Raw genomic sequence first — 25736 nt, 5'->3', positions numbered from 1 at the left:
AGAGGAAAATCATTTCCCACGGTGCAGCACAGAGCAGGAAGACCACAGTGAGCTGGTTGAGAGCAGGTAGTTGAGCAGCACAGATGTCACTAGGGAGAGTTTTACCACCAGTTAAATGATCAGAATCATTGGTTTGACTCTACTTAAAGCTATTTGTGACTTCTGAATCGGAGTGTCTGGCACATTTTGTGACAGCCTAAGATTTGGTGTTCAGATGTGAATTGTCCCACTATTGGACACTCGCTTTGACTCCAAAAATGCCTGCCTAGAGCTAACCTGATGACAGTTGTTCCTGTCTCATTTTGTTCGCCCCAATTTTAAGCACCGTTTACACAGATCATTAAGTACAACTCAGCTCTGACTCAGAACGGTAGTGAACTTAATTATATCAGAAATAATATTCTGACAGTGGATTACAATTTGAAATTCATCACTAAGCATGTTGTATTTTATACAGTTAACATTTAGAGGTTTCTAAAAGTGTAATAAATGATCAGTTAGAGTCTTTATAAATTATGATGGTTTGACTATACCCTCAAATTTTCAAATATTGTAATGTGGTTCTTATTTTGACTAGAGTTAAGAAAGTGAAAGCCTAATCTAATTATGGTGTTAAGTGGGGCCTTTGAGAGATGATTAGGATTAAGGTTGCAAGAATGAACTGCCATGATTGATTATGGTGGGCTTCTGGAGACAGGGAATGAGACAGACACAGACACAAAGACATGCTCGCTTTTGCACTTGCCACGTGATGCTCTGTACAGCCTTGGGACTCTGCAAATCCTCATAAAATGCTGCCCTTTCACTATGGACCTCCAAAAACATGAGCTCTAGGTGCATCTTTTTGTGTGAATTGCTCAGACTCAGGTATTTCTGTTCTTAGCAATACAACAGACTAAAATACGGATCCATTACTCTTCAGAACATGAGTTGTACCTGGTATATAAACTAATCCACTTTTTTCAAGATAATTTTACCCTGAGGACAGAGATTATTATTGAGTTAATATGCCATAAAGCATAGTAGAATTAAAATAATGAACCGAATGGTTTCTCAAGGGCATTTTAACTCCAAGATTTTTTCAGTCATCGAATATCACCTAGCAAAATCACGGAAGGTGAGGAAATCAACTTTTTTTGTACCCTATGAGGAGATAAGTTTGTGTTTTCAATTAACAAATTTATTTTAGATAAACACAGACACTCACCCATTCAAAATCCAGACTTTGATATCTACAAGGAAAGAAAATATAAAGGTTTTAAAGTATTTGTACGATGTGATTATTCTTTTGATCTAGATTATAATTATTTAAGGAAATTTAAGGTAGAATAAAAAAACACTAACCTCACTTTTGTTCATTCCAGAGGGAATTTAATAATCAAATGCAGTCTGCCTTGATTGCATCATTAGTAACAGGTTGGATAGCTTCCATCTAAGGTGTATTTGATAGGTTTCAGAATTCAAAATCTGCTTTGTTTTCTACCAGGAACTACCATGATTCAAATGTGACAGTTAAACTGCAAGATGGTGCTCCAGAGTCAGTTTCACATGTAAAAATAGTTCATGTAAATTTACTTTGAGATTTATTTGATAGACTTTTTAACTTATTCTCTGAATTTTACTGTGGAGTTTTTCTTTTTATTCCCATTTTACATGCACATTTAGGCTCTCCATACCTTATTTTAAATGTTATGTACAATATTTCATTTTATGAATAGACTATAGTATGTTTAGTTAATCCATTCCTCATGCATATATAATTTCAATATAATTTTTTGTTTCACATAACCGTTCATGAATATCCTTCTATAGTAATTCAGGTACTTCTAAAGCAGATATTTAAACTATTAGAATTATACAAAAGGTATATTTAGTGTCTATTTTGATAGATATTGGTGAATTTCCACTGAAAGCTTACATATGGTTTTGTGCCTACAATAATGTCTAAAGTGTCTAAGTATTATTTTTCAAAACATGGAGCTTTATTTCCAGTTCATCAATTTTTTTCTCTCCCTATACTAACAAAAGTACTAGGATATTAATATGTAGCATAAGAAATGCTAATAACTCCTCAAATGTTCTGTGAAATACACATATATAGCAACACATGAATTATAATGAAAATGATATACCTTATCCATTTGGCTTAAAGCTTAGAGAATGTACACTCAGTGAAAAAGCAGATTATTGTATTGGGTAGTAAACTCAGATGTTTCCTAAGTTATAATTTTATAAAATACATTGTATCCTAAAATAAGTTTATTACTATTCATTCTTTTTTTGTGTGTCCTAAGCTAAGCTTATTCTATATTGTTAAGCCTCCTCCAGCAACTACTTCCACTCTTTTTAAATTTTTTTTTTGAGAGGTTTTTGCTATAGGGTGTGTGTGCTCGCCAGACAGACAGAGAGAGACAGAGAGATAGAAAGTGAGAAATCACCCCCTAGGGGGGATGGCCATGCCACAATCCCTTCTCCTCCATTCACCTCTCGGGATCTTGGGCACACACGCACATGCACCCAGCATGAGTTTAAGCCACCGGGTCCGGGATACGAACCGCGGTGGACTACATGGGAGTCCAGCAACATAGCCATTATGCTAACTGCTGGTCCCAACTACTTCCACTCTTGTGACTTACTTCATGATGAGTTGAAAAACAAAAACAAAAAATAAAAAGAGATGGTAAATTAAAAAATCCCAGGATATTGGGACCAGCAGTTAGTGTAATGGCTATGTCACTGGACTCCCATGTAGTTGACCGCAGTTCAAGTCCTGGACCTGGTGGCTTAAAACTCATGCTGGGCTCGTGTGCATGCGTGCCCAAGATCCCGAGAGGAGAATGGAGGAGAAGGGATTGCGGTGTGGCCATCCCCCCTGGGGGGTGATTTCTTGTTTTATGTCTCTCTGTTTCTCTCTGTCTGTCTGGCGAGCACACACACCCTATAGCAAAAATCTCTCTGGAAGAAAAAAAAATCCCAGGATATTGATAATGATCATTTCTGTATTATGTAAATATAGCTAATTTCTCACACTTTTCCTACTGTTCTATATTTGTTTCATATCGTCTGCAATGATAATTCTCAAATAATATAATACAAATACATTTTTGGAGTAAGTTCAGAATTCTGGGGTCAGAAGTAAAAGACTTGAGATTTGGGGTCTGTTCCTGTTTAAGAACGGATAGTAATCTTGGGACCAACAGATGGTGTAGTGGTCCCATCACTAGACTCCCATGTGACTGACCATAGTTCGAGTTCTAGACCAGGTGGCTTGAAATTCACACGGGGTGTGTGAGCATATATACCCAAGATCCTGGGAGGAGAACAAAGGAGAAAGGACTGCAGCATGGCCATCCCCCTTGGGGGTAATTTCTTACTTTCCCTCTCACTACATCTGTCTCTCCGTTTCTCCTCTGGGAGTGTACATGTGCTAAGGCAAAAACTTCTAAAAAATGAAAAAAAAGAATGAATAGTTAATCTTTTTATTTCAGGAAAACCCTACAGTTTCATTCATTAAGGAGGAAGAAGTGTGTTAAAGTAGCAGGAACTGATAATCTATATAGAAGGTAAAAGAGGCCAGGAAATGACAAAAAAATCACTGTGGGGCACTTTTTCTGTGGCTTCCGGGCCACTGGGCAGAGGGCAAAATGTTAAAGGTGGGCTGCCAGGGAATTTTGAAATTTAAAGATCATGAAGAATAGGCCATAATTGGGACCAGCAGTTAGTGTAATGGCTATGTCGCTGAACTCCCATGGAGTCGACTGCGGTTCATGTCCCAGTCCCGGTGGCTTAAAAGACTCATGCCGGGCGCATGTGCATGCATGCTCAAGATCCCAAGAGGAGAACGGAGGAGAAGGGATTGTGGCGTGGCCATCCCCCCCTGAGGGTGATCTCTCACTTTCTGTCTCTGTCGGTCTGGCAGGGGCACACGCCCTATCTACCCCCCCCCCCAAAAAAAAGAAGAGGCTGTAAGAATCTTCCCCAGATAAGGAATCCTCCATAGATTAAAAAGGAAAAAGGGAAACTGGTTAGGTGTTCATTGGATTGGATTTGTTAGTCAAGATACAGCTTAATCCATGAGTATAGTACACAAAAGAATCTTTATTCAGGGATTTTTTAATTTTTTTCTGAACAGAGCCACAGAGAAAGAAAGTCATGGTAAAACTACAAATCATGAAACTGTGATTATAATTTTTCTAAGATAATCCTGTCTTATATTTGGGCAACTTTTCTTCATGATGTACACAATTAAAAATTCTATAAGATCTTATGAGAAAGTTAATATTACTGTTTATTTTGTTCATTAATCAGCTTCTAAGAAAAATGGTGTTTTAATTTGCAGAGGAGATAGAGGGATATGCAGATGAAGGCAAATAAGAGCACAAAAGTTGGAATATTGGTATATTTTCATGTAGTTAGAAAACTCTACGCTATCTGAGAAATAGAGTAAATGGAAGAACATATTAGAATGCAAGATTGGAAAAGTAGATTCCTGAATGCTAATATTTAGATTTTATGATATAGACATTATGAACCACTAGTAGTATGGACAGCTGAAAGACAAGTTCTGATTTTTCTGGATACATAAAGCAAACTCAGTCAGGTATGTGTAGTGAATCTAGTGACAGTAGAGAATATAAAATGACCTTAATGAAAATAGTTACAGCGGGAATGGCTAAAATTAAGCACCAGATTGAATGTGGGCAGGGAGAGGGCTAGAAACTAGATAATTCTAGTGTTTCCAGACTGATCAGCATAGAGAATAGAAGTTTTAAAACTGCATTATAAAAGGTTATTATGGAATAGCTTATAGTAGTTTCATAATCTGTAATTTTGTTATGGCTTTTCGTTTCATTGTGGATTTACTTAGAAAAGTCCTCCAAGATAGGCTTTTAAACTATGCTCATAGATTAGCCAGCTTCTAGGTAGACAAATACAGGATGGAAGATACAACCCAGGTTTTGAGAAAAAAGAAAATAATTTTGACATGGTTCAATGCACATACAATGTTTTGGTAACTCTGCCTTTCCATAATGCTTTTGCAGTCTCTCAGCATGTAAGATAGGCGTTGAAGTCCTCAGTATATCTAAATACTTCCTCTATTTGTTCAGATGCTTGTAGGGATAAAACTACCCTCTATTTATTCTCCTGCTCAGTCTCCAAGATAGTTCTTGTCATGTCACTCTATGTTTGCTTAACTGAAATTAAGGAGAACACAAATCTGCACCTAAGATCACAAGATAAAGTTGCACACACAGGCTTATAAATAGAAAGGCTCAGGTTAGAAATAAGATTCAAAGACACAAAAAACCTATTTGTATTTTATAGTTATGTTTGAATTTTATATGTCCTACATATTGTTTTAAATAACCATACTTTAGATATATAACATTACGATACCTAAAATTGTGGCCAGCACGTGGCTTGGTGGCTAAGGCACTGGACTCCCACATGGCTGACCATGTTTTGAGCCCTGGACCTGGTGATTTGAAAATCCTGCCAGGCTATGACAAAAACAATAAATTACTTAAAGTCAAAATTACAGACTTAAGTTGTATGAAAAACTTAAATAATAAAATAATACAATATACAAATAATACTTCTAATTTTTTAATTTTTGTGCTCTAAGCTTAAGATAAAACTAGATCATTGTCATCAGCATTATCATCATCATCCTCATTACAAAAAAATTTCAAATTAATACTTTGAGCTCTTATTATATGCTAAACACTGGACTAAGAATTTTATATGTTATTATAGGAAGCTTATGTGATATTTTTGTCGGACAATCCTAATTTAAGTAAGACTGGCTGTGGTTAAATACTCTTGGGAGTATTTAAATTTTAAATTTTTTGAGAGTTTTTGCTACAGGGTGCATGTGCTTGCCAGAGACACAAGAGAGACAGAAAGTGAGAAATCACCCCTTGCAGGGGGGATGGTCATGCTGCAATTCCCTTTCCTCCATTCTCATCTTGCAATTTTGGGCATGCACACACAAGCACCTGGCATGAGTTTAAGCGACTTGGTCAGGGCTTGAACCACAGTCGACTACATGGGAGTTCAGCGACATAACCATTAGGACATCTGCTTGTCCCAGGTTTTTAAAAATTTGAATCCTGGAGAAATCCCTTTACTTCTCAAAACTAAGCAGACACATTTGTGTTTTAATTTGTGTTCATTGACCCATTAATGACAAGGGCTTAAGATAAAGTAGTGATGTTTACTTTATATATTTGATCATAGCTGTGACAGTCTAATGTGAAATCCCTGTATTTGAAACACTGCCTTCTACTTATTGAAAGATATTTTAGTGTGGTTTGTGTATACCATCAAATAAAGAATATGTAATATATTTGGGGCAGTTAGCGTAATGGCTATGTCACTGGACTCCCATGTAGTCGACCACAGTTCAAGTCCTGGATCCGGAAGTTTAAACTCACGCCAGGCGCATGTGCATGCATGCCCAAGATCCCAAGAAGAGAATGGAGGAGAAGGGATTGTGGTATGGCCATCCCCCCAAGGGGTGATCTCTCACTTTCTGTCTCTCTGTCTCTCTCTGTCTTTCTGGCAAGCATACATGCCCTAGAGCAAAAACATCTAAAGTAAATAAATAAATAAATAGAATAGAATATGTAACATATTAAACATTTTATAAATGATTTGTAAGGTCAGACACTTTTGAAAGTCAGTGTGACAAGATATAGTAGCAAGTTAAATTTTAGCTTTGAATTTTTTATCTAACTCAGACTAAGTTATGTTTCAGGATTGTTGGACAACTGCTGAAAACCATATAGAAACTGTAGAACTACTGTGTATGTGTGATTGCTAATGGTGCTCTTGCCAGTTTATTAGAGGATTAAAGTAAAAAAGACATACTGTCAGCATAGATTTGTAAGTTATATCATCGTAAGTCTTAAGATAATTAAAAACCGAATGACAGATAGATATGGCAAATGAGGAAACAGGCTGAGAGAAGTTGTCTGATTTTTTTCAGTACCACAAGTAAGAAGGGAAATAACACAACTTTCTGTCCTTATAGTAGCTGTTCCTTTTTTTTGTTTTTTTTGAAGTATAGCAAAGCAGGGAGTTTATCGAAGGAGAGGGAAGGAAAAACAAAACAGAGCTCCCAAGAAGGGAGGGGTTCTGGAGAATGGGTTGCCAAGGAAGAACTGAGACAAGTGGTTTTTATTTTGGTCAGGCTGTTCTTAACCACTTTGATATGTCATTCTGAAAACAGAAATAAAATTAAAAAAATATAAAAATCTGAGCAAAGGTATTTTAATAATGCTATCAGATAAACTCGCTACAATTTCTTTATATCTGACCTCCATATCCCTGCGTCTCTGAAGCCAGGGTTTGGATTTGTTAGATGCGTCTTATCCAGTTTCATGCACAGAGTTAGATTTATCATGTTTGAGCAGAAGAAAGAAATCTAATTAAAGTGGGTCCCCAGACAAGGAGGCTAGAACCAAGTCTTGGAGGGCAATAACGCTGAGCCAAATGGTGTGCAGAGGCTCAAACACTTCAAAGGCAGAAGTTACTGGGTTGACATGCTCAGCCTGGACTGTGTAAATAGCAGGCTGGTATTCCAGACTTTTATGCACTCTGGGATCACATTTGCATTGGGTAGTCAGATCCATTTAATGGCATCAAACATGATTAAAACTCAAAAGCCCACTTCACTGTATACCTATAAAAACTAGAGATAGAATTCTTGTAATGAACACATTTTATGCGTGTTTATGGAATGATTCTCAAATTAAGTCCTGCAAAGATTGTCCAGTACTCAAACAGAAAAGGGCAGTTAAAGAATGACATGCAACACAGAGTAGCATCGACTTTTCCTACCTCACTCCTTACTTACCTGTGGCAGTTAATATCCAATTTATGTTAAAATATTTTCTTTTTTTTAGCAAAAAATGTATATCTTATCACATTAGTATTAGTAATTTATTAGTTTGTAGTTTAGATTGTATAAATTTGTAAATAATTTTTTATTTATAGTTGTATAATGGTTGCTTTAGGAGTCTTTTTCCTACTCTTTTACTAATTCATAGAAAATGAATGTCATTTAAGATAATTTGGTTCACAAATTGGAAATTTGTGGGTTTTTAAAAATGTATCTGTAAATTATTCAAGTTTGAGAATACTTCCCTGGAAGATTCTTTGGCTAGGGCCAAACGTTATGTTTGTTAAGACTGGACATGGTGCAGGAAGAAAGGGATTAGAAGGTAGGCAGCGGTCACTCAGGGTGACTGCATTTGGTTGACAGCAATTTTAGCAAAGATCAAGTGCCACATTATTTGTTTCTCACCAGCACTCCTGTCAGGAAGTAGAAGGCCTGATGGATGCTCTCCAAAATTTATCTATTTTTGGAAAGCCAGCTTGTCAGAAAATCAGTATATGAGGTGCCAGGTTTACTCTTTAGCCACATTTACTTCACAAGGGATATTTCTTTGCTTCTTGGCCTGAGAACATGTTATGAAAAGCAAAATACTTATTTGGAACAATGGGAATGGTATGTAGGGATGAAATAGGGTTTTTCAGAATTTTCCATAGTGCTTGTGATAAATTGTGGTGTGCATCTGTTCGAGTACTCTTTAGTTTATGGGGATATTTTCTTCCAAGAAAGTTTCCGTGCTTGTGATATCCCTCTACGGATATCACCTCTTAAATAATCAGCTAAAGAGGTGACATTATTCTCTTGTAGATCTGTAAATGGACTGTATCAGTGGTTTGGCTTTTCAGTAGCTCCCTTATGAACATATCACCTTTTCCGGGAAATCAATGATAATCCTAGCCATAGAATATTTTTTAAGTATATATCTGGTCACTGGGTCATACATTGAAAGCAATCAAGAGAGAGAGAGAATTTCAAGTAATCAAGTGGTCTTTAGGATGACGTCTAATTATTTGTCTTAGACCTGAAGGACAGCAGAAAGAAATGTAGGAGTAGATTAGGTTCATAGATGTCCCTTTTCTCAGGCAGAGAGCAAGCTTCAGGTTGAGTTGGCAGTAGGCTTTTGAAGTTTACATCAATTTTTTTTCCCCAAAATATAAAATGAATGTAATCCCAAGACAGATATTAAGAGTTGATTCAGAGAAGTAAAGGAAGCCCATGATCACCAAAAAATTACTCACTTTTTTTTTTCATGAATGATCAGGTCTACTCCAAAGACTCAGGTCCAGGATCAATACTTCAGAATATTATTTTTTCTTTGTTGGTTAGACATTTACCAGTGAGATGCAATGACAGAACTATATTAACTATGCATGTCAATATTTAAACTTTATTAATGATCTGCTATCAAAGGCATCATATATAGCATATATTAAGAAAAGACCAAAAGCACAAATATTAAAATATGCATAGAATACTATTTAATCCTATAAAGGAGTATAGATGCATTAATGCAGAAGGTGTTCAGAAAGACTTGGCAAGTATGATCAGCATTCTTCCAACCATCGTTTGTTCTTTCTTTTGTAACTGTAAACCACAAAATTAATAAATAAAAAATATAAGTCATTTGTCATATGCTTAACATCAGGCTAAATACTGGGATAGAAGCGGCTTACAAAATATAAAATAAATCACCTATACTTCAGAAAACTTGTGATATAGTTAGGAGAGAAGAACACACATGACATCAGATAACCTGAGTATTAAATGAATCAGGAAACTAGGGGGAGAGGGGAAGAAGTCTTTCTTACAGTGGGGAAAGGCAGCCTAGGTAAGAAGATAAGAAAGGCCAGTGAATTCCAGGTGAAAAAAAATACACAAAAAACATCATAAAGAATGAAAAGAAATGATCTGTATTAAAATAATGATAATTAGGAGAGCAATTTGAATGAATGGAAGAATTTTATATCTAAGGGACAGTGAGAAAGCCTGGAATAGGTAGAAGGCAATAGATAATGCAGACAAACTTAAACCAAGAGGATGAAGCTAAATTAACAGAGAGAAAGAGAATATCCATTAAGAATTTTTCTCTCATTTTATTTTAATTTTTCTATTAAATTAATTACACAAACACACACACATATACACATACATTATGTATATTTTAGTTCCCTTATGTCAGATATATGTTATATATTATGTATGCATAGTATATCTGGATTATAGCTGAGCTCTGTGAAATTTTCCTACTTACCTACCTACCTATGTATCTATCTCATGTTCATACAAATTGGTTTCTTTAAGCAAGTATTCATTTAATTATTTATTTTTTGGACTATCATATCCTGACATATATGGCTTAAAAATTTAAGTTCTTTAAAAATAAATTATTTTATATAATAAACTGAAAACTCCTGGGACCAGCAGTTGGCTGAAATGGTTATATCACTGGACTCTCATGTAGTTGACCTTGGTTCGAATCCCAGACCCGGCAGCTTAAAACTCATGCCAAACACGTATACATGTGTGTCTAAGGTCCCAAGAGGAGAATGGAGAATAAAAGATTGTGGTGTGGCCATCCCCCTGAGGAGTGATTTATCACTTTTTGTCTCTCTGTCTCTCTGGTGAGTGCACATGTCCTGTGGCAAAAATCTCTCTCTAAAAAAAGAAAAAGAAAACTCCTATTTTCAATCAATACATATCAAATATTTAAAATAGATACATAACAAATTATTTAGAATACTCTTTTTCCTTTAATTTGTGTGCCAGTCTGGATGATACATGATTAATTAGGTAATCTAAACATGAAGGATTGATAATCTGAAAAAAGCAGACAAGATAGAAAATGGAAGAGACAAACATGGATATTTTTTCGTAAAAAGCAATACGATTTAATGAATGGCTGGAACAAGAGAAGTGATCGAAGAAAATTATTAAGTCTTCAAAGTCAATAAATTGGAAATACTCTGTTTGTAAAGTTGGAAATGTTGAAAAGATATGGAAAATTCTATAATAAACTCCTTTTGGCTTAGGAAGTATGCTATAATACTTCTCTTTGCTAATAATAAAACACATTTGAGCTGCTTGAGTTCCCATAGATGCATTAATATAGTGAATTCTTTTTAAAGATGAGTCATGATATGACTGTTTACTGATGCATTAATGTGAATAATTAGAAGTTTTATAAATGTCTAAAATATTAATTTCTCCTGCAAGTGGGAAATTACAAAGATTTGTTCTACAGATGAAACTAAAATCTGGAAAGTTATGTATATTGCTCTGAATCATGAGTAATGATAACAAGTAACACTATGCAGTTATCTCTCCGTGTATCTTGTGATTGGTTCTAAGATTGCTGTGGATACTGAAATCTTCAGATGCTCGAGTCCTTTATATAAAATATGTGGTATTTCCATATAATCTATGTATAACCTATGCATATCCTCTGTGTAGTTTAAATCATCTCTAGATTGCTTATAATACCTCAAAAAATGGGAATGCTATATAAACAGTTGTTACACTATGCTGTTTTTTATTTGTATTACATTTACTGTTGTATCATTTTTTTTTTCCTCCTAAAACTTTTGTGATTCATGGTTGGTTGAATCCATGGGTATGGAACCATAGCTATATAGGGCACACTGTATAGCAAATGAACAGGCACTATCCTAAGAGAGTTGTGTATATTGACTGATTTAACCTCATATTAAAACCTGTCAGGTTAGTACTATAATAGTTCTATCCTCACTTCACAGTAGGAAGATAAGACTCAGACAAGTTAAGAAATATCTTACGGTTGCACAGCAAGTGAAACAAGTAGAATTTGTACCTATGTCTTCAAGCTCAAGGGTCTTTTATCTACTGTAATATTCTGCCAATCATGGGGAGGCAGGTCAAATGGGACTGATTGTGATGGTTTTTCATTCTGAAGGTTATGCACAACACTGTATACACATGGACACATTGATTTAGAATTGTCTTCTCACATACTTGAAAACATTCACTTCCTACAATTACACAGACAGCCTCTTAATTCAGCCAATCACACTCAAATTATTCTTTCTAACTTGTGCTTAGGAATATGCTTACAAGTAATTTTTAAAAATCTCTTTGGGACCAGTAGTGGTTATGTTGCTGGACTCCTCTATGTAGTTGACTGAGGTTTGAGTCCTGGACCCTGCTGCTTAAAACTCATGCTGGGTGCATGTGCATGCATGCTCAAAATCCTGAGAGGAGAAGGGAATTGTGGCATGGTGATCTTCCCTGGGGGGATGATTTCTCACTTTTTGTTCTCTGTTGAGCACATGTGCCCTATAACAAAAATCTCCTTTAAAAAATCTCTTTAAAGAATAATAAAACTTATCTTTGTGATTACCTATATAGACTGTTATTACTAAAAGATAGCAATAAATAAAGAAAAATTAAACTTCAGTTGTTCTTAATAGGTATTGAAGTATCTCGAGTCAAGAAAACTCACTGGAAAAATATATCCTGAAACTCATTTACAATAGTCTAGTGATTCAGGATAAATAGTTTAAAAATAATTTATGAAGCATTTTCTTTTAATATTGACCAAAACTTCAAAATACTTCTTTAATTTCATGATAAAGTTAGTAATTTTAAAATTATAATTACAAAATTATATTAGTACATGGAATATTTATAGATATTTCACTTAAGAAATAATAACCAAATTTTAGAATATTCAAATTCTATACATATGAATAGTTATTTAATGTAAAGAATTTTTTAAAAAATGCTATCTCATTACATTGTGAGGCAGATTGTTTTTCAGATACATTATATTGAAACCATACAGGATTTGCATCTTTTTAAAAGAAACTGATAGCCACAGAGAGCCTTAAGCATTTGATAAAATCCTTGAGCAGCACAATTTTTCATAAACAAAAAACTGTATTTTCTTAAACTTTGACAGAATATATTAATAAAATTGCAAGCAGTGACAGATATAGTTATTTTTGAGCTGGGCAATCAAGTGGCATTTTTATAAATCTCAGCAAAACCCTTCAATGGAGTCGGAAAGGGATCATCTATTGACAGTTTGTAGATAGTGTGGAGGGAAATCTGCATTACCACCTTCTACATCTTGAGAGGCAGGACAGATCAGGTTTCATTGAGGTCTTAGAATGGAGGCATAGTGGGAACCAGCAGTTAGCGTAATGGCTATGTCACTGGACTCCCACGTAGTCGACCGCGGTTCGTGTCCTGGACCTGGTGGCTTAAAACTCACGCTGGGCGCGTGTGCGTGCGTGCCCAAGATCCCGAGAGGAGAATGCAGGAGAAGGGATTGCGGCGTGACCATCCCCCCTGGGGGGTGATTTCTCGCTTTCTGTCTCTATGTCTCTCTCTGTCTGGCGAGCGCACGCGCCCTACAGTGAAAATCTCTCAAAAAAAAAAAAAAAAAAGAATGGAGGCATAGTTATATGGACAACCTTTCCATGTTAAGCCACCCTAGTGTATCAAACTTTTCAAAGTATTGGGTTGATGGAAAAGTTATGATGCGTTATTGCATAGAAAAACATAGAAAAATCATTCACGACTTCCAAAGTTCCAATAGTTACTGTAAATTTGTTTCATACTTTAGAAAGCTCACAAAACAATAAAAAAAAATACATTATGCTTCTAGTAAAAGAGGAAGAACTGTCAAATTGGCTAGAGGAATGTACATTTTTGACGAAGGGAAATATAAATGAATAAAAATTTAGAGAGGGCATGTATTTTCAAAGTCTTTAACTCATTAACATTACTTTCTCACACTGCTTTTCATATTCTTTTTTCTAGCTTGGAAGTATGTCTGATAAAAAAAATTATTATTTTAGGCTTTGTAATACTTCAATGAAAATATCTTCTTCTAAGATTTATTTTACAGATAGGCTCCTGATGTGTTAGGTTGTCCATGAACTCTCAACCCTCCTGCCTAAGAGGCTGAGGCCTCTTAGTAGCTGAGGTTATAGGTGCAACCATTGCTCTTGCCTTCTCTGAGAAACTTCATGTTTATGAAAACATGGAATTAAAGTGCAAATTTATTTTAGTGCCAAAAAATTAAGTTTTTTTCTTTTATAATATGCATTTCCATATTTTTTCTGAAGACTCAAAAATATTTGAGTTACTCAAAGACATTCTGATTCTGAATCCTATCTTTGTTTAAAGCATACCAGAGTGAAAAACTGGCCCAAACACTATTTGGTAAGAAGTGACTGATGATCTCCACTTACATTAGTAAAATAACTAAAACAAAATATTGAAACATACTAAAAACCAATTTTATAAATTTATTTTATTTATCAACATATTGTATCACATGTGACTGTTAATTTTGTTTTATTCTAAACTTTCACAGCAATAAGATTTAACATGTTTCTGAACATGTGATATTTAACTGGATAAAATAAAATAACTTTGAAAAGAATAGAGCTGGAAAGACAAAGAAACAATGCAATGAAATCACTTAATTTTACAGATAAAATAAACAGAGCCACAAATATATTATGATTATTACAAACAAAGATGTATTTTAAAATTAGAATTAATTTCATCTGGCATTGAATTCATTGCTTTAATTATAGAATCTAAGGACTTGAATGCATTTTGAATATGCCATATTGCCCAACTTTCTGTGAGAGTTTACATTTCAGTTATGAGTTTTTAAGTGCTAGGAGAACACTGCTAGAATGCCTAAAATTTCAGGGATTTGGGGGGATTTGTTAGAAAATCCACCCAACTAGTAAATCTATTCAATTTTGAGAATATCACATTAAAAATATATATTTTATAAGAATAAAATTCATACTTCAGTTTTCACACATTAATTCTGATGTTTAGGCTGGGTTGAGAGGGATAAGGAAGCGGGGGGCTGTCACAGAGTGTAGGGATTCTCAAATAGGCAAAACCAAAGTGTAAGACATGTGCAGATTTTTCACAAGTAATGTTTCAAGCACCAAGAGCACGTATTGTGCTCCCTCCTGGATTGCACATCTCCATACACTTTCCAGTCTTTCTACAAACGTGTTTTAAATTCTCTTGTGACTTCTCCGGTGTGGCACTCAGGGCTGCAGTAAGTCCCACAGGTAATCAGATCAGTGTGAGACTAAGTTGGGTGTTCACAGCCCTCGTTCTAAATAAGCTGCAGTCAACATTTGTAGCACTTCATATCCATGTGTACAGAAGCTGGTTTGTTTCTTTGAGAGAGATTTTGCTATAGGGAGCATGCACTTGCCAGAAAGACAGAAAGTGAGAAATCACCCCCCAGGGGGGATGGACATGCCACAATCTCTTCTCTTCCATTCTCCTCTTGGGATCTTGGGTATGCATCACGCACGCCCAGCATGAGTTTTAAGCTGCCAGGTCCGTGACTTGAACCGCGGTTCACTACATAGGAGTCCAGCAATGTAACCATTATGCCATCTGCTGGTACCAGAAGTTTCTTTTTCTTGCTTGCTTGTTTATTATAAAGAGGAGTTAGTCAAAGACTGTCTGATTCTAAATTTCATTTTGTTCTAATTCATGGCCAGGGTGGAGAGTTGGCCCAAACACTATGCTATTATTATTATTTTATACTAAGGTTGCAATTTTAATAGTCATAGAACTTCATAAATTCATGCCAAGTTTACATTTGACATAGTCATGTGGATAGCTTCTAAGGAAAATCTCCAATTTCTGTATAAGCATGTGTGATTTTTACAATTCAGGTAGGACCTTACATTTTATCTGTATCATTAATTTTCAGCTTTTTAGACTGCTTTTAAATACCTAGAGAGTTGTGATTTCTGGTTGTATTTCCAGTATTTTCTCAGCTTGGCATTTTTGTGGGACTATTTCCTGTATGTTTGCTTAAATTTCATAAATCTGACAGGGTAGAACACAGACAAGAATCCTGTAAAAGTCCTAAAGAAAAGCTCCTGAAGAGTGACACACCCCTGGGGTATGGTTATTGAAACCAATTCTAATCTGCCCTGTGACTACTAGAGACCTTGTCCAGTGCCAGGCTCAATATAAAGGCATTTTAGACCTGTTTTGGACATGTTGCTGCCAGGACAATAATTTATCACCATTCATTAAGGCTGATAATTCCTGGTGCTATTTATTTCACAAGATACATTTGGCATAATCAAAATCATACGTCAAAGCATACTTTAAAAGATTATGAAAACGATCACTTTTATGGGATTAAATGTTTTAAATACTTTAAATCTCAGTATGTTAATACACCAACTAATACAGCAAAATGGTTGTATGTGTATGTATGTTTTTTAAGGGCATGCTTATAATGCATAGTTCACTTCTATAGCATTATTGCCGTGATACATTTTGAAAGCAATAAAAACAATGAGACTCTTACCAAAAATGCTGGGAACCTTGGTAGGTGGGGGAGTCAAGGTGTTGTTATTCACAGGGCCTATATCAAGCTGAGGTCTATAATCATCAACTTGGAAATCATTCGCTGGAAAAAAATGCATCTCATTAAATACAAGAATGTTGTCACAATCTCACATTTATACACATGAAGGAAAGCACAATTGTGTTCAGAAAAGCTTATTTCTAGCACTTGGATTAGCATTGCCATTATAAATTAGCTAACGGTGTGTATGTATGTGATTATTTATTTATACACACACACACACACACACACACACACACACATAACTTCATGAACAAAATTGTGCTCATTGGTTTCAAAGTAATAACAGTTGATATTTGAGTCACTTCTCTAATTTTACAGACAGATAAAAGTGATCGATGCTAGGTAGTATTTTCTTTCTTTTTTTTTTTCTCTTTCTTTCATTTCTCTTTTTTTCCTTTTCTTTCTTTCTTTCTTTTTTTGATTTTTTTATTGCCAGAAGGCACCTGTGCTTGCTGATGAGACAGAGCGAGAGAAAAATAGAAACCACCCCCACAGTGCATGGTCATGCTGCAATCCCTTGTCCTCCATCTCTCCATTTTTTTTTCCCCTCTTTTAAGACTTTGGGCAAGCATGCACATGTGCCTGGAATGTTTTTCAAACCATGGAGGTGGACTCCAACTGTACATTGGGCCACATGAGACCCAGCTGCCTTAACCACCAGGCTGCAGACTGGCCCAGTATTTTCAATTAACTATTTGCCCTCAAAGTTTTATAACACAGTTTAACAGTTCTATGGTTCTGTAAAAATTGTCCTACTGGGTTACTGGGTGATTAAAGCAGCTGGTTCCTACATGACCATCTGTACAGTGTGAACCCCAGACTTAGCGGATAGAAAACCATGTGAAGAGAAGTGATTGCAGTGTGACCTCTGCCATGGGAAGTACTTTTTCGTTCTCCCTCTCTCTTTCTCTCTACTTCTTTTGGCTGAGTCTCAATGCTTTCTAGAAAAAAAAAAAAAAAGTAATTATCCTATAGTATCCCCAGGAAAAAAGTCAAATAATATAACTTAAAAAATGAAATGAGGGAACCAGCAGTTAGCGTAATGGCTATGTCGCTGGACTCCCACGTAGTCGACCGCGGTTTGTGTCCTGGACCCAGTGGCTTAAAACTCACGCCGGGCGCGTGTGCGTGCGTGCCCAAGATCCCGAGAGGAGAATGGAGGAGAAGGGATTGCGGCGTGACCATCCCCCCTGGGGGGTGATTTCTTGCTTTCTGTCTCTAATGTCTCTCTCTGTCTGTCTGGCGAGCGCACGTGCCCTATAGTAAAAATCTCTCAAAAAAAAAAAAAATGAAATGAGATCTACAGAAACAATTGTCACTATAATTAATGATTTATGTTCTATATGCTCTTTTTAAAAAAAAGTGAGAAATCTCTTACAGATGGACTTAAGAAAATCATGAAAAAAAAGGAATTAAAGTACGTATTTATTCTGGTGCAAAAAAGATTTGAAATCCGTGCACAATTATTTCAAAGGGCACATTTTCCACGAACTTTCTGAAGATCCTTGATATATGTTCATTTCCTTGACCAAAGTCAAACCAGGGTAAACCTGAACTACCTCTCAGATAACTTGTAAGTAAAAGGATGTCTATATAAATGAACTAAAATGAAATGAGAAAATAAAACTTACAGGCATCCTCACAGGTGTTCTTGCACTCTTCCAATGATTCAAAGTTGTTTAGATTGCCCAGGCACCCACCGTACTTGAAACGTTCACACTGTTTTGATTGATTGTTATAAAAATACCTGGTAATATAACCTCGACAGATTCCAGCATCTTCTTCCAAAAAGCAGAAATCTGGCTTTTCTACAAATGATAAAAATGTCAGAAAGCAATATTCTTATTTGCGAGCTAGTTATCTTAATTAAGTTATATCTCACTGAGTAAGTGATTCATGGAGGAAACATGAATACAGATAAGAGATAAAGACAGAACTTAGTCTATGATGATACAATATTGAAATGACTACCCACTATGTTATTTAGCATACAGAAGACAACTGTTGGCCCTCGTATTTTGCAATGGGTTTTACGAGTTTGAAGTTTCTCATAGTAAATTCATTTTCAATTTTCTCATAAATTGAGAGGATTATCAATTTTTTTATGTACAAATTTGCTTGGAAAGTACAACATATTGAGGCAACAATTTGGTGTAATTATTTTTATGGTTTATGTACATTAACATTTAGGAAATATTCTGACTATTTCACATTATTGAAGTGTGGAATGTCGTTATGGAAAGTAAGTATGTTGCTGCATTAAGAAGGTTTGAATTTTTTCAAAGGAAAAGATTTGAGGGGTATGGAAATGTTCATGGCTATTATTAGAAGTTCTTGACTTCTCAGGATGAAACTAATATCTGTACTAAGCATAGCATCCTCACTGCGATCTCTCTCTCTTTTCTTCTTCCAGGCACTGGAATGACTCCAACAGTACAGAGGCAGAAAGGAAATACATGTTCAGGGATTGGAGAGGCTTATTGCAAAAATCTAATGCCCTTTCTTTGATAGTGCTCCAAAGTAAGCTAAACACAGCTGCAGAAGTGATGCCACTGTAATCGACATTACGAGCTTAGTCTACATGAATATCACGTGAACATAAATGAACTAGTTTTCAAAATTAGTGTGATCATAAGTCATATTGGGCTTGAATTTTATAAGACAAACCTCAAGTTTCTCCAATTTTCCTGAAATTAAATGATCATAGTGGCAAAAATGAACTGTGGTGTCCTTTTATACCTTTTTAAAACATGTATTTATTTACTTCTGAGAAAAAGAAAGAGAGACTGACTCTTACTGGCTCTTGACAGGGTCTTGCTATATTGTGATCCCCACCCCCCAGCCCTGTCTCTCAGCCAGCCAAAATCACAGGTATACTGCAGGCATGCCTGGTGTGTTCAGGTTGACCTGGGATCAGAACCTAGACCCCACCTGTAGCTCCACTATAACACCACCTCAGCTATATCACTTTTAAATCTTAAGGCAACTTGCCCTTCTATTATAACTCAGGGAAGCAATGCCAAAGAGTGTTTAACATAAAACAGCATATAATTCATCATGTTAATGAGAGCTAATACAATAGTTGTAGATCTGGAGAAGGACTGGTCTCCTACAGAATAAAAAAGGTGGTTTTGGGAGGCCAGCAGGTCGTGTGGTGGTTAAGGTGCTGCACTCCCACATGGTTAGAATTCCAGACCCAGCAGTTTGAAAAATCATGCTTGGTACATGAGAAGGGATTACGGAATGGCCATCTCCCTTGGGGACAGAATGCTCACTTTCCCTCTCTTTGTCTGTCACTATGCAGTGAGTGCACTGCCATATTGCAAAAACCTAAAAAAAACTCTAAAGAAGGGTGTTTGTTACATAAAACATCCTATTTTAAAATAGATTAAAAATCTATTTTCCATAGCTTCTTAAAAGTACAAATTTGAAAGTTAACTTTATTGTCCCTTACTTTTCAAAGTGAACGTTACTATTATTTATAGTTAAATGTAATAATATAGGAAAAGAAAACAATCGTTTAAATTATTACAAACCTTTTTCATAAAAGAAAGAAAAAAATACTTTCAATTACTATCATTTTGTTTTCATATTGGCATGTAATTTTTAAGAAATTTTCAATTTTTTTAAGAGGACAAAACATTTTTATGTTTAATAGTAGATAAGTAAAGAATGTTGGCTATAGGGACCTATTAGGTGATGTGGTAGTTAAGTCACTGCATTCCCACATGGCCTATCACAGTTAGAGTCCCGGACCTGGTAACTTGCAAAATCATGCTGGGCACATGTATGTTCATGCCCGAAATCCCAGGATGTGATTGGAGGAGAACGGATTGTGGTATGGCCTTTCACTCCACACCTCCAGTCCCCAGGGGGCTGGGGAAGGTGATGTCTTACTTCCCTCTCTGTCTCTTTCCAAAGAGCACACATGATCTATGACAAAAACTTAAATAAATTATACTGATAAATATAATTAAGAAATTGTACACTGATAAATATAATTAAGAAATTGTACAATGAAAAGTGTTTTAGTAAATATAATATATTTATATATGTGTGTCTGTGTATATATAAATAAATCTCCCATGGTAGGACATACATTTATTTTAGGACAAAGTTAACAACATACACATATAAATTAATTCTTATTAGATCTAATGTTTAAAACATAGTTACATAAATAAAATAACAATCTTTTTGAATTTGCCTACACAACCCCTGCTCTAAATTGTTCTTCAGTTAAAATGGAGTTAACGGAAAATGCAGACTCTACACCATATGTCGACTTTCATAAATCACTTTAACTTTTATTGTTATCTTTTGTTTGGACCTACAAACTTCCAAATTTTCTTAGACCAAACTTTCTTTCAAAGAGATTGTGATGAATAACCACTATTTTTTATAATTTTTCTAATGCCCGGAAGTATATTGCAATCTGTACTTCAAGTTGATAAAAGTCTTTATTATAGATTGGCATTAGTAGCTAAACTTTTTTGTTTGTTCTTTTGAGGGGTGGAGATTTTTGTTATAAGGCATGTGTGCTCAGTGGAGAGACAGAGTCAGAAACAAAGAAATCACCACCCAGGGGAGATGGCCAAGCTGCAATCCCTTCTCCTGTACTCTCATCTCTTGAGATTTTGGCAAGCATGCACACATGCCCAACATGAGTTTCAAGCCTCTTGGCCTGGAACTTGAACTGTGATGCAACCAATTCGCCATCTGCTGGTCCCAGTATCTAAACTTTTTTCTGGGGGGAGAGGTTTTTGATATAGGGTGCGTGGGCTCACCCGACGGAGAGAGACAGAGAGACAGAAAGTGAGAAATCACCCCCCAGAGGGGATGGCCATGCCGCAGTCCCTTCTCCTCCATTCTTCTCTCGGGATCTTGGGCACGCATGCACACGCGCCCAGCATGAGTTTTAAGTCACCAGGTCTGGGACGCGAACCACGATCGACTACATGGGAGTCCAGTGACATAGTCATTACGCTAACTGCTGGTCCCCTAAACATTTTTTAAAGAATTATTTTATTTAACTTTATTTATCTGTTTATTCATTTATTTTCATTTGACCAGAGAGGGACACAGCGAGAGAGTTAGAGAGAGAGAGAGAGAGAGAGTGCACGAGAGAGAGGGAAAGTGAGAAAGCAAGCCACCAGGTCCAGGACTCAAACTGCGGTAGGCCATGTGGGAGTCCAACGCCTTTAACCACCATGCCACCTGCTGGCCCCTATCTAAACACTTTTAATGTTCATTTTAAATAGCACATTATTCTGTAATTGTCACATATAATATTTATTAAGAATGATGGAATTCTGAAACATTAAATATATTTTTATAGCATAATGAAGCAGCAAAATTTTACTGGTACATTTATATTTTTTCTAATTTTTTTTAGAAAATTTTCATATATTTAGTAAGTTAAATATTACTTTTATAAATATGAAATTATTTTCAGCAATTTAGTTATTTAATAGCAATTTTACTTTAGGACACTATATTTATATATGTCAATAATTATAAGTAATACTTATGTATATTAATATATCTTATACTTTATTAGGAATAGATATAACTAGTAGAACCTAATATAAGCACATTCTACTGTATCCATTGATAGTATAGATATTGAGGGTTTTTTAAAATTGAACCACCGATGTGACCAGCAGTTAGCATAATGGCTATGTTGCTGGACTCCCACGTAGTCGACTGCGGTTTGCATCCGGGACCCGGTGGCTTAAAACTCACGCTGGGCACGTGTGCGTGCATGCCCAAGATCCCACGAGGAAAATGGAGGAGAAGGGACTGCTGCGTGGCCATCCCCCCTGGGGGGTGATTTCTCGCTTACTATCTCTCTGTCTCTCTCTGTCTGTCTGGTGAGTGCACGCGCCTATAGCCAAAACCTCTTAAAAAAAAAATTGAACCACAGAACATTTTAATCAATATTAATTCAATATTCACAAGAAACCATTTTTTAAATTGTAAATATATTCACACATTTACTTATGTTGTTTATATAAACTTTGCCATTGAATTAATTTTATTATTTTGGTTTTTTTTTCTCTTTTTTTAAATGAGGCATGTGCATTTGCTGGTGAGACCAAGACAGACAGAGAAACAGGAAGCAAGAGATCACCTCCCACGGGCAATGGCCATCTGAAATCCCTTCTCCTCCATTCTCCTCTTGGGATTTTGAACAGTTATACACATGTGACTGGTGTGTTTCAAGTCACTGGGTCCAGTACTAGATCCACAGTTGACCACTTGAGAGTCCAGTGCTTTAACCACCTGCTGACCCCAACCATTACATTTGTTTTATAAATCTGCATTCATATTCTTGCCAGTGAATTAAGACCAAAGATTATATGGGTCAGCAGGTGGCAAGGTGTGTAAAATTCTGGATCCAACATGGCCAATTCCACAGTTTAAGTTCTGGACCCAGAAGCTTGAAAAATATGAAGTGTGTGTGTGTGTGTGCGTGCGTGCGTGCGTGCGCGCATGCATGCCCCATATCCTGAGACAAGAGTGGAGAAGAAAGGATTGTGGCATGGTCATCTGCCCTGGGAGTGATTTCTCATTTTTCTTCTTTCTCTGTCTCTCTCTGGCAGACACACACATCTTACGGCAAAAATCTAACCAAAAATAAAAGACTGAAGATTATTAGATGCAGAAATTTTCAACTTTTTCCTTCACAACTAAATCCAAATATGTAAACTTAAAATGCACTTTGAATTTTATGCTGTTTCATATCCTGAGTTAATAACATAATCTCTTTAAAATATTTTCTCATCAAAATGTGAAGTGCATTAAGTGACATTTGGTCCAAATCTGTTTCTAGAACTTTATTGTATGGAAGTTTTTCTCTTTTTTTGTTTCTGTTAATAACATATGTTTTGGGGGCTGGCAGGTGATGTGCTGGTTAAGGCAGTTGTACTCCCATCCCACATGGCTGACTGTGGTTCAGTCCCAGACCTGGCAGCTTGCATTCTCACTTTCCTTCTCTCTCTCTGGTCAACTTCAAAATAAATAAATTAATTAATTAAATAATCACAAAATTAAATTAAAAACATGTTTTGCACTAATGCATTCATGACTAATTATTCTTACTTAAAAATAATGAGTAATTAAAAAATTTTGATAGAAAATATGCACATTATACTAATTAATGTTGAAGACACTTATTTATTGTTAAATATCCCCATTTACTTTTTTATTTAGTACTGTTGACAACTCAAAGATACTCATCCATTCAAGGGAATAGTAAATAAAACTTACTAAAGCCATATAATCTTAAAATTATTAGGGAATTAGAGATCAGAGAACTAAAATAAGACTAGCAATATTTATATCACTCATGGGAAAATGTTAAAATATAGCATATAGGATGTGAATGATAAAAAAACAAATATCATGTATTAGAATGAGAATAATATGTCTGGAGACTTTTCCTCCAGATATCATATAACTTTATTATGCACACTTAAGCCAAACACAGCTTTAAATATCTTCTGAATTTATGAACAAATCTATGCATAGAAACTTGGAGATTGACTATCTGTATAGATACCTTATGTAACTACTACTAGTTTGAATACAGATAATTGTTTACCTTTTTGCAATATTGTCTTCGTAGTCTTCTTTGGATAATCTGTAATAAAAAAGATAATATAATTTATAATATACTTTGACTTTTAACTCAATGATTTGGAACAATAATACTATGAATTTGCATTTAACAAATATACTACGAAGATATATTTATTACCATTAAAATTATGCATAATATAAATAAATTAAGTTTCTCTTTATTTTCACTAAGATTTTTTTTCTAGTTGTAACCTTGAAGACACTTAGTTTTAATCATGTCTCAAAAGCTATATTTACGGTTTCTAACATACCTACAAAATTGATCATTTCTGATGACTAACTTTGTCATTTAGAATATCTTTAATTAAAATAATTATTAAAATAATGTTGAACTATGAACCTAATTCAAGCTGCCTGCTTTTAGAACATCAACAGATAGTTTTCATATAGGCATGAGAATAAGAGTAGAAAGAACCAGAATTAGATCCTTTCTTGATTCCTTCCTCTGTCTCATTATCTCTATGCAATAATGTTTCATTATTATTATTATCAGATGAAGAGAATAAATCAAGTAAAAAGCATTTGGAATAGATTATATAGTTTACACCCATAAAATAAGGAAATTATTGACCTTATCAAGTATTGCATAAGGCTAATTGTCTTTATCCTACCACATTTCAAGTATGGATTCTAATTTTTTTATTTAAATGGTACATAAAAAATTCAAGTTGATATATATGTATATGAATTTAAAATTTATTTATAAAAACATTAGAAGTGCAGTAATTTTGTTTTGTCATATAACCATTTGCTTTACAAGAAAAAAAGCTTTAGTCAAGGAAGGTTACAATTGCTTGTATGACCAGAGAGACAGAATTAGAGACAGAAAAAGGAAAAGCAGAGAGAAAGAGGGACAATGTGAGTTTTATTAGCCTGTTTCAGTAACTGGATCATTCTTTTTTCTTTAAACAGGTTATCCTCTTACGGAGAGTAAAACATCTAGAAAAGGAAGCCAATGGCATAATCTCCTAGTGGCATAATCTCCTTTTGAATTGTACTACAATCAATAGTCTTTTTTAAAAAGATATATCTATATAGTTCTTATTTAGTATTTTTAAATATTAAGGAAAGTTGACGTATGTTTTGTTCTGTTTGTACTGTAATTTTTTCTACATTTTAAAATTTCATTTTCTCTTTTACATTCAATAACATTATTTAGCTTACAAACTGAATATTTCAACATGTGAATATTTCTCCCTAGTCCAGTTGATAAAACTATAAAAGTATCTTCAACAGATAATACTATAATTCTTTGTCCTATTAATGTTTTACCTCTCTATTTTTCTTCTAAATGTCCTTTCTCAGACTCTACTCTTTCACACACACTATATCTGGTATTTACATCCATTTCCTATGTTTGTATATCCTTTAGTCAGTTTCAGTCATAGAGTGCGGAGACTTGGTATATATTAAGTGGGGACATATAATGTCTCTTCTTCATAGCCTGGTTTGCTTCATTCAGCAGTAAACCTTTCACATTCTCTCACTTTCTGTCAAAAGCTTTTGTTGGGTTTTGTTGTTTTTTTATGGTTGAATAGTATTCCATAGAGTATATGTGCCACAGTTTTTCAATCCATTCATCTGTACATGGGCATTTGGGTTGGTTCCATGTCTTAGCAATTGTGAATAGTGCCACAATAAACATGGATGTGCAAGCACTTTTCCGATTAAGTATTCTTCTGTCCCTTGAGTAGATACCGAGAAGTGGGATTGCTAGATCATATGGTAGTTTTATTTGTGGATTTTTGAGGAATCTCCAAATTGTTATCCACA

The 25736-nt window shown here is 35.2% G+C and overlaps 1 protein-coding gene across 2 annotated transcripts in view; it reads right to left on the bottom strand.

The window, feature by feature from the left end:
- TFPI (tissue factor pathway inhibitor) overlaps window positions 1–25736 on the bottom strand; it is a 95433-nt gene that overhangs the window by 8154 nt on the left and 61543 nt on the right. Inside the window, exons 4-7 of one of the 2 annotated variants that reach the window (XM_014587592.2) lie at window positions 23926–23964; window positions 17951–18127; window positions 16257–16358; window positions 9274–9484 (exon numbers count right to left, since the gene is read on the bottom strand). In XM_014587592.2, the coding sequence (XP_014443078.1) occupies window positions 9375–9484; window positions 16257–16358; window positions 17951–18127; window positions 23926–23964 (428 nt within the window). In that variant the 3' untranslated portion in view covers window positions 9274–9374. Of the gene's footprint in view, window positions 1–9273; window positions 9485–16256; window positions 16359–17950; window positions 18128–23925; window positions 23965–25736 lie in introns of those variants that run through there. The other variant, XM_006147847.3, reaches the window with a different exon arrangement.

The sequence above is a fragment of the Tupaia chinensis genome, unplaced genomic scaffold, assembly GCF_000334495.1.
Source record: "Tupaia chinensis unplaced genomic scaffold, TupChi_1.0 Scaffold000225_1, whole genome shotgun sequence".
Classification (NCBI taxonomy): domain Eukaryota; kingdom Metazoa; phylum Chordata; class Mammalia; order Scandentia; family Tupaiidae; genus Tupaia; species Tupaia belangeri.
Note: the sequence above shows the minus strand (reverse complement) of the source record. Positions and strands in the feature narration are given on the sequence as shown.